The 12,554-nt window shown below is 45.7% G+C and overlaps 1 protein-coding gene across 2 annotated transcripts in view; it reads left to right on the top strand.

Annotated features, from left to right (window-relative positions):
• Positions 1–12,554, top strand: part of TPD52L1 (TPD52 like 1) — a 177,440-nt gene that overhangs the window by 81,333 nt on the left and 83,553 nt on the right. For both annotated transcript variants that reach the window (XM_088443068.1, XM_088443067.1), the window contains exon 3: positions 6,295–6,443. In XM_088443068.1, the coding sequence (XP_088299194.1) occupies positions 6,295–6,443 (149 nt within the window). The remainder of the gene's footprint in view (positions 1–6,294; positions 6,444–12,554) is intronic.

Below are 12,554 nucleotides of genomic sequence, written 5' to 3'. Positions count from 1 at the left end.
GGTGTCACCACCCTTTAACAGACAGACGCACGCTTGTCGCTGCTGCTTTAAGGATGCAGGTGCGGCTACAGCCCACACAATTCACAAAGACAGAAAAAAGAACAATATTTTAATTGTTTGTGTAGCACACTTTGAGGGTGTCACCACCCTTTAACAGACAGACGCACGCTTGTCGCTGCTGCTTTAAGGATGCAGGTGCGGCTACAGCCCACACAATTCACAAAGACAGAAAAAAAAGAACAATATTTTAATTGTTTGTGTAGCACACTTTGAGGGTGTCACCACCCTTTAACAGACAGACGCACGCTTGTCGCTGCTGCTTTGAGGATGCAGGTGGAATCTAGACGGGATTTGGAACCGAGGACACACTACCTCCATCAATTGTCTAAATCCCACTGCACTAATGTCGGATACCGGACGCACGTCTAACACCAACATAGCAGTCAAGGCCTCAGTTATACGTTTTGCTTCAGGATGACTGCTGTCGTACTTCATCCTCATCGCTAGGGACTGTTGGAGGGTCAATTGTTTAGTAAAAGTAGTGATGTTCCTACTTCCTCTCTGGGATGATGAACAACTCCCAGCAGCAGCAACAGCACTAGGAGGAAGAGGTTCTTGATCTTTCCCTATTTTATTTTTATCGGAGAAAGTTTGGTCCTCCATTTATGTTATATTGATATATATACGTGCGGCTAAAGCGCACACAAACACAGAAAATATTATTTTATTTTTGCTGGAGAGTAGTGCACTTTGTGGGTTACACCACCCTTTAAGAAATGAGCCAGCCGGCTCTTTACTTATGGGACACAGGCGCACGCTTGGCGCTGCTCCTTTGTTGATGCACGTGCAGCCACAGTGCACACAATTCACAAACACAGAAAATAATTTTTTTTTTGATTTGGACTGGAGTGTACTTTTGGGAGTTACAGCACCCTTAACGGTCAAGCCAGCCGGCCCTTTACTTATGACACAGGCGCACGCTTGGCACTACTTTGTTGATGCACGTGCGGCTACTGCGCACACAATTCACAAACACAGAAAATAATTTTTTTTTAGGTTTGGACTGGAGTGTACTTTCGGGGGTTACAGCACCCTTAACGGTCAAGCCAGCCGGCCCTTTACTTATGACACAGGCGCACGCTTGGCACTACTTTGTTGATGCACGTGCGGCTACTGCGCACACAATTCACAAACACACAAAATAATTTTTTTTTTGGTTTGGACTGGAGTGTACTTTCGGGGGTTACAGCACCCTTAACGGTCAAGCCAGCCGGCCCTTTACTTATGACACAGGCGCACGTTTGGCACTACTTTGTTGATGCACGTGCGGCTACTGCGCACACAATTCACAAACACAGAAAATAATTTTTTTTTTGGTTTGGACTGGAGTGTACTTTGGGGGTTACAGCACCCTTTAACGGTCAAGCCAGCCGGCCCTTTACTTATGACACAGGCGCACGCTTGGCACTACTTTGTTGATGCATGTGCGGCTACTGCGCACACAATTCACAAACACAGAAAATAATTTTTTTTTTGGTTTGGACTGGAGTGTACTTTCGGGGGTTACAGCACCCTTAACGGTCAAGCCAGCCGGCCCTTTACTTATGACACAGGCGCACGCTTGGCACTACTTTGTTGATGCACGTGCGGCTACTGCGCACACAATTCACAAACACAGAAAATAATTTTTTTTTTGGTTTGGACTGGAGTGTACTTTCGGGGGTTACAGCACCCTTAACGGTCAAGCCAGCCGGCCCTTTACTTATGACACAGGCGCACGCTTGGCACTACTTTGTTGATGCACGTGCGGCTACTGCGCACACAATTCACAAACACAGAAAATTATTTTTTTTTTGGTTTGGACTGGAGTGTACTTTCGGGGGTTACAGCACCCTTAACGGTCAAGCCAGCCGGCCCTTTACTTATGACACAGGCGCACGCTTGGCACTGCTTTGTTGATGCACGTGCGGCTACTGCGCACACAATTCACAAACACAGAAAATAATTTTTTTTGGTTTGGACTGGAGTGTACTTTCGGGGGTTACAGCACCCTTTAACGGTCAAGCCAGCCGGCCCTTTACTTATGACACAGGCGCACGCTTGCCACTACTTTGTTGATGCACGTGCGGCTACTGCGCACACAATTCACAAACACAGAAAATATATTATTTTTTTAGCACTTGGGGGGAGCACCCCTGATGGACAGAGCACCCCCTGGACAACACTACAGCACTCCTTTAGGACTGGGACACTGCACAGGACTTTGGAGTGGACACAGCCCCTATGGAGAACTGACTGCACAACACAGTCCAGCCAGCCTGTATGGACTTTGAAGTAGTGGACAACAGCAGCACTACACTACACTACACTACACAGCCCTAACTCCCACCCTCCCTCTTCACTGTCCACAGCCGAGTGAGAAAATGGCGCCGACGCGGGTACCTTATATAGGATCCAAAACCCGCGAGACTCGGAAGGCGGGATGGTGACGTTTTGCCTCGATTTCAGATCCGAGTCAGGCGGGAAAAGTCGAGCCTGACTCGGATCGGACTCGGATCGGGGGGGCTCGGGGGGGTTCGGATTTCAGAAATCCGAACCCGCTCACCCCTACTTAACACACAAGTAGTAAGCACGTATCTCACTGATATGTGCTGGCTGCTAGCTCGGGAGAGATTTGCCGAACGAAAACACTGCAATCTCGGGTGAGTAATCTCCTGCAAAACGAATTACTCAGGACAGATATCTCGTTCCGCTTCACCATCGGCCAACTCGTTTAGCCTCAAATCGCCTGTTGGTAAATTTGGTAAAATAAAACAGATTAAATCACCAGAATTTTGGCGAGTTCCAGCGAGAGAAATCGGGACCATCTCGAATCTTAGTAAATTTACCCCCAGGTCTCAAAAGAAAGGGGTGTGGCCACACAATAGTATCCCCAATTCAAGCTGCACCACACAGTAGCACTATCAGTGCATGCGCAGGGCGCTTCTGAGTCCGCCTAACTATGGAGGGTGCAGGGGGTGCGGTTGCTATGGGGCCCGGCGGCTTAAGGGGCCTGCTGGCCCAGGGATTGCAGCCCCTGCACCCTGCATTTGCCAGGCGCCCGCTGAGATTGTGTTACCAGCGGGTGCCCGGCTCCTTCTCTCCCCCCCCCCCAGGGCCAGTGGCAGCAGGAGGATGGAGCGCACTCCTGAGCTCTGGCTTCCGAGTCCCGCAGTGCTCTATGGGAGTGAGGTCATGACGTCACTCCCATAGTTCCGAGGAGCGGGCACTGGAGCAGGGTTTAAGGTAGGTATTTTTTGTGTGTGTGTATGTGTGTGCACTGGGGGGCTTACTACAGGGGGCACTATAGGGGCCCTTACTACTGGGGGCACTTCAAGGGACATTACTACTGGGGCACTGCAGGGAGCATTACTATTGGGTGCACTACAAGGGCATTACTACTGGGCACACTGCAGGGAGCATTAGTACTGGGAGCACTACAAGGGCATTACTACTGGGGGCACTACAAGGGCATTACTTCTGAGGGCACTGCAGGGAGCATTACTACTAGGGGCACTACAGGGGCCCTTACTACTGGGGGCACTGCAGGGGGAATCATCCCTTTAATTCGGGTCATGTGAATATTATTAGGGCGCTGTGTATGTGTCTGTGAGCTGGCAGAGGGTTTGGGGGAAAACAGGGGAGGCATTGTGAACCTTTGCCTAGGGTGCCCTGAAAGCTTGCACAGGCCCTGAGCACAATCTTATTCACATTACACCGCACATAGTGCCCATGATTCACATTACACCACATAGTAGTGTCCCTTATTCATGTTCTGACATACAGTAGTGTCCCTTTACACAATGCCCACATTAGTTCCCCTTATACACATTGCCCACATTAGTTCCCCTTATACACATTGCCCATATTAGTAGTGCCCCTAATACAATGCCCACATTAGTAGTGCCCCTAATACAATGCCCACAGTAGTAGTGCCCCTTACACATAATGCCCACAGTAGTGGTACCCCTTATGCAGTGCCCCCAGTAGTGGTGCCCCTTCTGCAATGCCCCCATTAGTAGTGGCCCCAGTAGTAAAGCCCCCTGTAGTAGTGCCCCTGTAATAGTGCCCTCAAAAGTAATGCTCCCTGTATTAATTCCTCAAGCAGTAGTGTCCCCTGTAGTAAGCCCCCAGTAGTAGTGCCCCAATAGTAATGCCCCTGTAACAGTGCCCCCAGTAATAATGCCCCTGTAATAGTGCCTCCAATAGTAATGCCCCTGTAAAATTGCCCCCCAGTAGTAAGGCCCCTGTAATAGTGCCTCCTGTAGTAAGGCCCCTGTAAAATTGCCCCCAGTAGTAATGCCCCCGGTAAAAGTGCCCCCAGTAGTAAGGACCCTGTAATAGTGCCCCCCGTAAGAATGCCGCCTGCACACACGAAAAAACCCCACAATACTTACCTTAAGGCCTGATCCTGCGTCCGCTGCCATCCACCGCTCCTATGCTATGGGAGAGATGTAATTATGTTTCTCCCATAGTGCCCATGGGGGGAGGGGAACTGGAAGCCGGAGCTCAGGATTGAGCTCCGGCTGCCGCTGCGGGGAAAGAGCAGGGCACCCGCTGGTAACAAAATCTCAGTGTGCACCCTGTGGCGGGCGGGGGGAAGGAGTGTAGCGGCAGGGGGGGTGCAGGAAGGAATTTGGCCCGCTGGGCACTGATTTGTAGCCCGGTGGCTAATCACAGTGCCTTCTGTTGGCTTGCGCTCTACACACCTGCATAGTTAGTGTGGCGGGCGAATGGGCCGGCCCTGCCAATCTGATATCTTGAAGAGAACAAGATAATATGGGAGAAATAATTTTTATTATTCCTGTTGTTAATCCTATAATACCTTCTTTTTATTTATTTTCTTACTTTAAATAGTAATGTGTTATTTGGCCTTTACGGTGTATACCATATGAAACATTTACTTTGCATGATAGCTGAATTTATAGGCAAAGTTTGTGACAATGGTGCTTTTATATATCTGTATTGTATTTGTAGATGTTATCATTTTAGTCAACAGAGGTAAGTGATGCAATTCTTAGAAAAAAGGAAGAAAACTCAACTTAGATCTCTGTTGCCCTCAAATATGTTCTATGGCCTCACCAATACAGGAGCACAGATGGATATGAGTTGCTTGGGATTCCTGTTATCCCACCTACTGTATGTGTCTGTAAGGAGATTCATACATTACAGCATGTACTGCTGGTGAGGCAAATGAGTAGACTTTATTGTATATTATCAAAATAAATATAACAAAATCTGATGCTCTTATAAAGTGGCGTGACTAGGGTACTTGGAGCCCAGGGCAAGATGAAAAATGGAGACTCCTCCCTATGCGCGCGCCCAAAAGTGGGCATGGTTATATGCCATAAGAGGCGTGGCCACTGCAAAAATGGGGGCATGTCAACATGACACACCACCATTTCTCGTCACTATGGGAGCATTCCTTTTCATATGCACCTGAATGCCGCCAGTAATAGTGTCCATTATGCAATGCCCCTAGTAGTAGTGTCCCTGATGCAATGCCCACTGTAGTAGTGCCCCTTATGCAGTGCTCCCAGTAGTGCCCAATATGTAGTGCCCCATATATAGTGTCCATTATGTAGTGCCCAATATATAGTGGCCCTTATATAGTGCCCCCTATGTAGTGCCTTTTACACATAAAACACGGAGACACACACAGACAGACAAATTTATACTTACCAGAATACCTGCTCCTGCGTCCGCCGCAGCCCGCTCCTACGTCTTTCCACTCGGCACTACGGGAGAGACGTCATGATATCTCTTCCTTCACCCAGCGCGGGAGCTGGGAGGTGGAGCTCATGAGAGAGGCCCCGGGTGCAGCAGCCAATGAGTCTGTCTGACTCTCATTGGCTGCTAAAACAAACACACCGGCGCCGGGTAGTACGAGTGTACTACCCGTCCGGTGTCGGCGGTGGTGTGTTTGTTTTGCTGTGTAGTGCAGACTGCACTACACACTGACCTGGATGTCGGCCAGGGCTCGTACCCTGCCTGACCCCCCATAGTTACGCCACTGTACCAAATGTACAACTAGTATAAAATAAAATACAAGTACTGCATATGACAGAAATGACAAAGGAACAGCAATTAGCACCAAACATAAATCATTCTGGAATAAGGTGAAACTCAAATGTTCCAAAGAGCTTTTGTATCACAATCTATATATTCAGAATCAGTTGCATTATTGTGCATTATGTTAAATACACTTGTAATTTGACAGTACAGTTGACAGTATTTACCTCTTTGTTTAAATAGCTGGAAGATGAAATTGTAACTCTACGTCAAGTGTTAGCTGCCAAAGAGAAGCACCTGGCAGAGATAAAACATAAGCTTGGCGTCAGCATGATGAACGAGCTGAAGCAGAACTTCAGTCGCAGCTGGCACGATGTACAGACTCACTCTGCGTAAGTATATGGCTATTATACTGTGCACTGTGTACCTTCTGTACAATGTCCCTGCTTTTACTGTACAGTACATTGGATAACCATGATAATTATGCTGAAACATTAGGTTTGTTTATGTTATTATTGTTCACCGGAAATTAAATGTAAATCCCCTGTGAATTTGTGTCCTGAATTAATCCTAATAATTTGTTTTATTTTTTTATAATATAAGTAAAAGCAAAAGAGGTAATGGAAGATGAGTATCCCTATATGTTGCAGTGGTAATTCTTATGACCTGTAGGCACTGCCCCCCAATCCTGGCATCAGCACTTATCAGGTCACTACACGTGTGTGGCACAGCTAGATGCAGGTGGCATGAAAGCCATGATCTATGACAGTTGCACAATTGTATAGCTTAAAGAAGCTGCCTCTTTATGTGTTAGTAAAATGTTTAAGTTTCAAGATCTTAAGGGGTAGATGTATCAAACCTTGGAGATAGATAAAGGGAATAAATTGCCCAAAGCAACCAATCAGCTTCTAAGTGTAATTTTATAGACTGCTAGATAAATGATAGCTGGAAGCCGATTAGTTGTTATGGGCAACTTTTCCACTTTATCTCTCACTCCAAGGTTAGGTGCATCTCCTCCCTAAGTGTGTATTAGTGTTAGTACTTTCCGCCCTCAGTGAGCTATGGCTATTGGAGATAAAGACAGGCCCAAGTAGTTTGTTGCCGAGATGACAGGACTGCATGACAGGGCTAGGTGGTGTATGCTGAGGGTTAATATTGGTGTAGTTACTGTAGGGTTGGTACCTGAGAGGGAGAAGATGTCTCATTGAAGCCAGCCTTTTAGTTGGATGGAGGGGTAGATCTTTATCAGAAAAGGTGTAGTCTAGTCCCTGTGGCAGCTTCAACTGCAGTGCACGTCAGCCGGCAATGCACCTGCCATGGTATGGGTGGAGAGCAATTATGGTAGCTTGTGGACCTAAGATGGTGGGCATCTGAATATGTACAATGAGGTGACTGCCTCTTATACAGCTGGACTCTTTCCGTTACCGCAAGTTTTATGGGAAGGTTGTGGGGACTTATTATTCCCCTTCCCTATACTGGACCAAGATTCAGTTGCAGCCCACTAAGGTCTAAGAAGTTGACAATGCAAGAGGATGATGTGTTCAAGTGTATGTTGTAGACTGACAATTTTGCCAAGCGAACAGAGGTGGAGAAAGCCAAGCATCACTTCTTGTAACTCAGTAAGTGAAGAAGAAAGGCATCACAGGGGAACCAAACACCCAGCCGGAATACTTGCAGGGCTCTAGATTACCAACTTATCTGTTGTTGTTTCTGAGGCAATATGGTGAGTACTAAAATATTTTATCTATAGCAACACAAAGTAGTTTGTTCGAGCAAGCTATGGGTATTGTTTCTTAGTGTGTTGTCCCTATTCCCGCATCTGTCCTGTCTGATCCTCCTTTGTCTAATTCACAGGTTCTCAAACTCGGTCCTCAGGACCCCAAACAGTGCATGTTTTCCATGTCTCCTCACAGAATCATAAATGAAATAATTAGTTCCTCCTGTGGATCTTTTAAAATGTGTCAATGAGACACCAGGAAAACGAGAGCTGTGTGGGGTCCTGAGGACCGAGTTTGAGAACCACTGGTCTAATTAATCAGTAAGTCAAGGGAAAGTTAGCAGGGTTATTTACAGTAGTTACCTTGATGCAATAGGTGAAACCTGAAGGAAGGGGTCAATTGGCTCAAATATTACGAATAATACAATCAGGATACAAGCTTGAGAATTAATATCTTAGTTCTGATAAAATCTGCTGGTGAGCCCTTTCAGTGGGTATTTGGGAGTTCTTGATCAGCGTTTATTTGTCTTCACAAGTTCGCAGAAAAGGTTTCTGCTTGTAATTCCCTTAAGTCAGGAAAGTTTTAGTACCGTAATTATAATTATATTTTGTAAGGCTGGCATTTAGTAGCAATGTCAGCATCTAGGATTACTCGAAACATAGCATTCTTCTTTAAACTCTTAACAAACGCTTTGTTTTCTTGACGTTGCAAAACATTTTAGGTTAGGCAGGAATTGAGATGGTTTATATGGTTGTTTGCAGTTTGTGATTCCAAAAACTGGTTTCTTTTAGATTCTCCAATATTGGAGCTATCAGTTGAGACATTTTGTCATTCACCTGAGGCTGAGGGGCAGAACTATGGGAGTAAACGCAGGCGCCTGCTGCCGGGCTCCAGGTCTGAAGGGGCACCTCCTCCATTGTCCACAACATATTCACCCCACTTAGGGCTGTAACTATGTACCCGGCGTGTACCACCACGGCTGCCCAATACATGGGCGGCCGTGGTGGTACACGTCTTCCCGGCACCTGAGAAGCCACCATACAGTGGAAAGTTCCATGTCAGAGGGAAGCAGTTGGGAAGCCGACGGACGTCATCCCGACCGCCGGCTTCCCGACTGTCTAATCTCAGCAAGGTACTAATGGCAGGTGTCAAAATCCTGATGCCTGTCATTAGACCTATGCCGGGAGCCCGACACCCGGCTTACTGATCGAAGGTAAGCCAGGCGTGGAGGGCTCCTTGGGGTGACTTAGGGTTAGGCACCCCCTGGAGAAGGTTAGTGTTAGGCACCCCCCGGGGGACTTAGGTTTAGGCTGCGGGGAAGGGGTGGTTAGGTTTAGCCACTTAGAAGGGGGTTAGGGTTCGGCACTCGGGGGGGAGGGTAGGGTTAGGCACCTGTAAGGGAGGGTTAGGGAGTAGAATTAGGTTAGTTAGTACTTACCTTAGGATGATCGGAACTTCCTCCTCTGTTGGGCTGCTGCTGTCGGGATTTGAACCGCTGGCCATATTATACTGATTCCATGTCAGACCATCAGCTGATGCCTTTGTCTATCTATAGCCTGTTTGCATGCGAATTGCTACATTACAGTGTCGGAGGGGCACCGAATTATAACTTGCCTCCGGGTGTCTGAAATGAATTTACGCTACTGCTGAGGCCACATATATTTTGGAGAGCTGGGAAATGAGGAATTGTTGAGTCACAGTGGGTAGGTTAAAGAGAACTGCAATATAAGGATGTTAATTGTGTAGGTAATGCAAGAGTAGTTTGGCAAAGGTGTGACAGTTCAATTGGTCTAGTTGGAAAGTTTAGAGCCTGTCTGGTGCAAGCCTCAGATGTTCGTGCAGCGCATGCGTCCAGGACAGTTTCTTTATTAGTACGTTTGTTGTATCTCTATTCGGCGCTTACTAACACATCAAACCATATAAAAATAATAAATATGATTACGTTCCTTTATAAAGAAAAAGTCATCTGAGTTCTTTCATCTAAATGGATTTTCATATGGTACACCTTTTTCTTAATGAATCCTCTTTCCGCAAAAGTAATTTCCTCTCATGAATGTAGACAAATCTAATATAAAAAATAAAATGAAAAGAGAAAAAAATAGTGTAATACTACTTAATGAAACATGTATATCAACAGTTGAAATATACAAGAAAACATAAAAAATAAACATAAAAAAACAGCAATCTTGTCATTGAAATGAAGACAAATTACCAGCAGGGTTTTAGAACTATAAGTAACATCCAGGTTACAAGTTCTAAATAACAAGATGGAACACAGAATCGTGCTGGAGTCCCGGGGCTCCCTCCCAGATTCGCGATCTCTGTAAGGCACCGTCTACTTCTGAAAGTCACTTAACCACCACGCCTGGATGTTACTTATAGTTCTAAAAGCCCTGCTGCTAATTTGTCTCCATTTCAATGACAAGATTGCTGGTTTTTATGTTTATTTTTTATGTTTTCTTGTATATTTTAACTGTTGATATACATGTTTCATTAAATAGTATTAAACTATTTTTTTATCTTTTCATTTTATTTTTTATATTGGATTTGTATACATTCATGAGAGGAATTTACTTTTGTGGAAAGAGGATTCATTAAGAAAAAGGTATACCATATGAAAATCCATTTAGATGAAAGAGCTCAGATGACTTTTTCTTTATAAAGGAACATAATCATATTTATTCTTTTATATGGTTTGATATGTTAGTAAGCGCTGAAGGGAGGATTGCTCTTTTTTTTTCTTGTTGTCAAATATTGTGTAGAGGTTAGGGAAGCCTTGTTTAGAGCATCTACCTTAGGCTGCTAATTGCACATTAGAAATTGTCCACAATTACTGATTACTGTTGTATCTCTATACCCAGGTTCCACCTTATTACATTTCAAAAGTGCATGTGGTGGAAGTTTATCAAACTCAGGGGTTCAGATCTCACTCCTTCTAAATTGGGCTTGTACTAAAACAGAGATGGGTTTTGGGTATTGGGACTGAGGTGGGAGTCTACATGCTTTAAATTGTATGATATGCCACACCTATTGTTGTGTTATGCCACCCTCTTCACGTTGTATGTTGATGTGTTACTGTATTCCCTTCCTATTGTTCCTGTTCTTTTGTTGCAGCACCTGTGAAGTACCTATTATGGATCTTTTGGGGTGGAATCCGTGCAGATCAGCAAGAACAGTGGGCATACAGTTGGGTTTTCCATGGAGTGAGGAGGTAAAAGATAAATGAGTGAGGGCAATGATGTCAAGTACAGTCATGCTAGAGTTTTACCACATTAAGATAAGACTCCTCTGACTTGTAGGGGGAAATAATTTCGGTATTAGGTCAGTTTTAGATATTGTTCATGACATTAAATGAAAGCTGTTAAAGCTATGGTCATCTTTCTTGTGGCTTTCTGGATATACCTTATGGGCAATGGGGTTCATGTGAATGCCACCGATACAGCTGTGGTGTCTGCAAGACAATATTAAAATAATCTTTATGCTATAACAGGACTCTCATATAGTGTAAGAGGTGTCATACATGCTCATGGTGGTGGGTAGTAGGTCTTTGGTACATCTTAGGTAGATAAGGTCCCCCATTTCTGTTACAAATAACAGTCGTTGGTGTGTCATTAGGGTGTGAGTCTGGGGTATGTGTTTGTGGTTCTAAGTAGTGCCCTGAGCCTGAGTTGTGCAGATGGGGTCAGTTTTGTACAGACTGTATACTAGCACCCTCAGTGGCACACCATGTTAGAAATTAATATGTTGTTATTTTTATTTACTTATCATATATTGATCATTGTAATTATGCCATTGTGGAAAAGACGTTACTACAGTATAACATTTATATGTATTCACCTTCTCTTTATGTCAGGTAATAAAAAGCTCCTGCAGTCATTAAAATCAAGTCATGCCAACAGTGGCATAACTAGGGTATTTGGAGCTCAGGTCAAGTAAAAAAATGGAGCCCCCCCAAGTATGTACGCGTGCCAAAAAAGTGGGTGTGGTCACATGGCACACGGGGTGTGGCCACTGGAAAATGGGGGCATGTGAACATGACACACCACCATTTCTCGGCACTCTGGGAACATTCCTTTCCATTCCATATGCACCTTAATGCTCCCAGTAGTAGTGCCCATCTTGCAATGCCCACTATAGTAGTGCCCCTTATGCAATGTCCCCAGTAGCAGTGCCCCCAGTAGTGCACCCTTATACAGTTCCCCCAGTAGTGCCCTTTATGCAGTGCCACTTATACAGTGCCCCCAGTAATGCCCCTTATACAGTGCCGCTAGTAGTGGTCCCCCTATGCAGTGCCCCTAGTAGTGGTCCCCCCAATGCAGTGCCCCTTATACAGTGCCCCCAGTAGTGGTCCTCCCTATGCAATGCCCCTTATACAGTGCCCCCAGTAGTGGTCCACCTTATACAGTGCCCCCAGTAGTGGTCGCCCCTATGCAGTGCCCCCAGTAGTGGTCCCTCCTATTCAGTGCTCCCAGTAGTGGTCCCCCTATGCAGTGCCCCCAGTAGTGGTCCCTCCTATGCAGTGCTCCCAGTAGTGCCCTTTATACAGTGCCCCCAGTAGTAGTCCCTCCTATGCAGTGCCCCCAGTAGTAGTCCCCCTATGCAGTGCCTCTAGAAGTGTCCCTTATATAGTGTCCCCAGTAGTAGTTCCCCTATACAGTAGTAGTCCCCCCTATGTACTTCCCCCAGTAGTAGTCCCCCCCCCCTATGCAGTGTCAGTGCCCCTTACGTATATAGGACAAAGACACACACACAAAAAAAAACACTTACCTGAATCCCCGCTCCTGC

The sequence above is a fragment of the Taudactylus pleione genome, unplaced genomic scaffold, assembly GCF_031769625.1.
Source record: "Taudactylus pleione unplaced genomic scaffold, aTauple2 ptg000326l, whole genome shotgun sequence".
Taxonomy (NCBI): Eukaryota; Metazoa; Chordata; class Amphibia; order Anura; family Myobatrachidae; genus Taudactylus; species Taudactylus pleione.
This window is presented reverse-complemented; position numbering and strand designations above follow the sequence as displayed.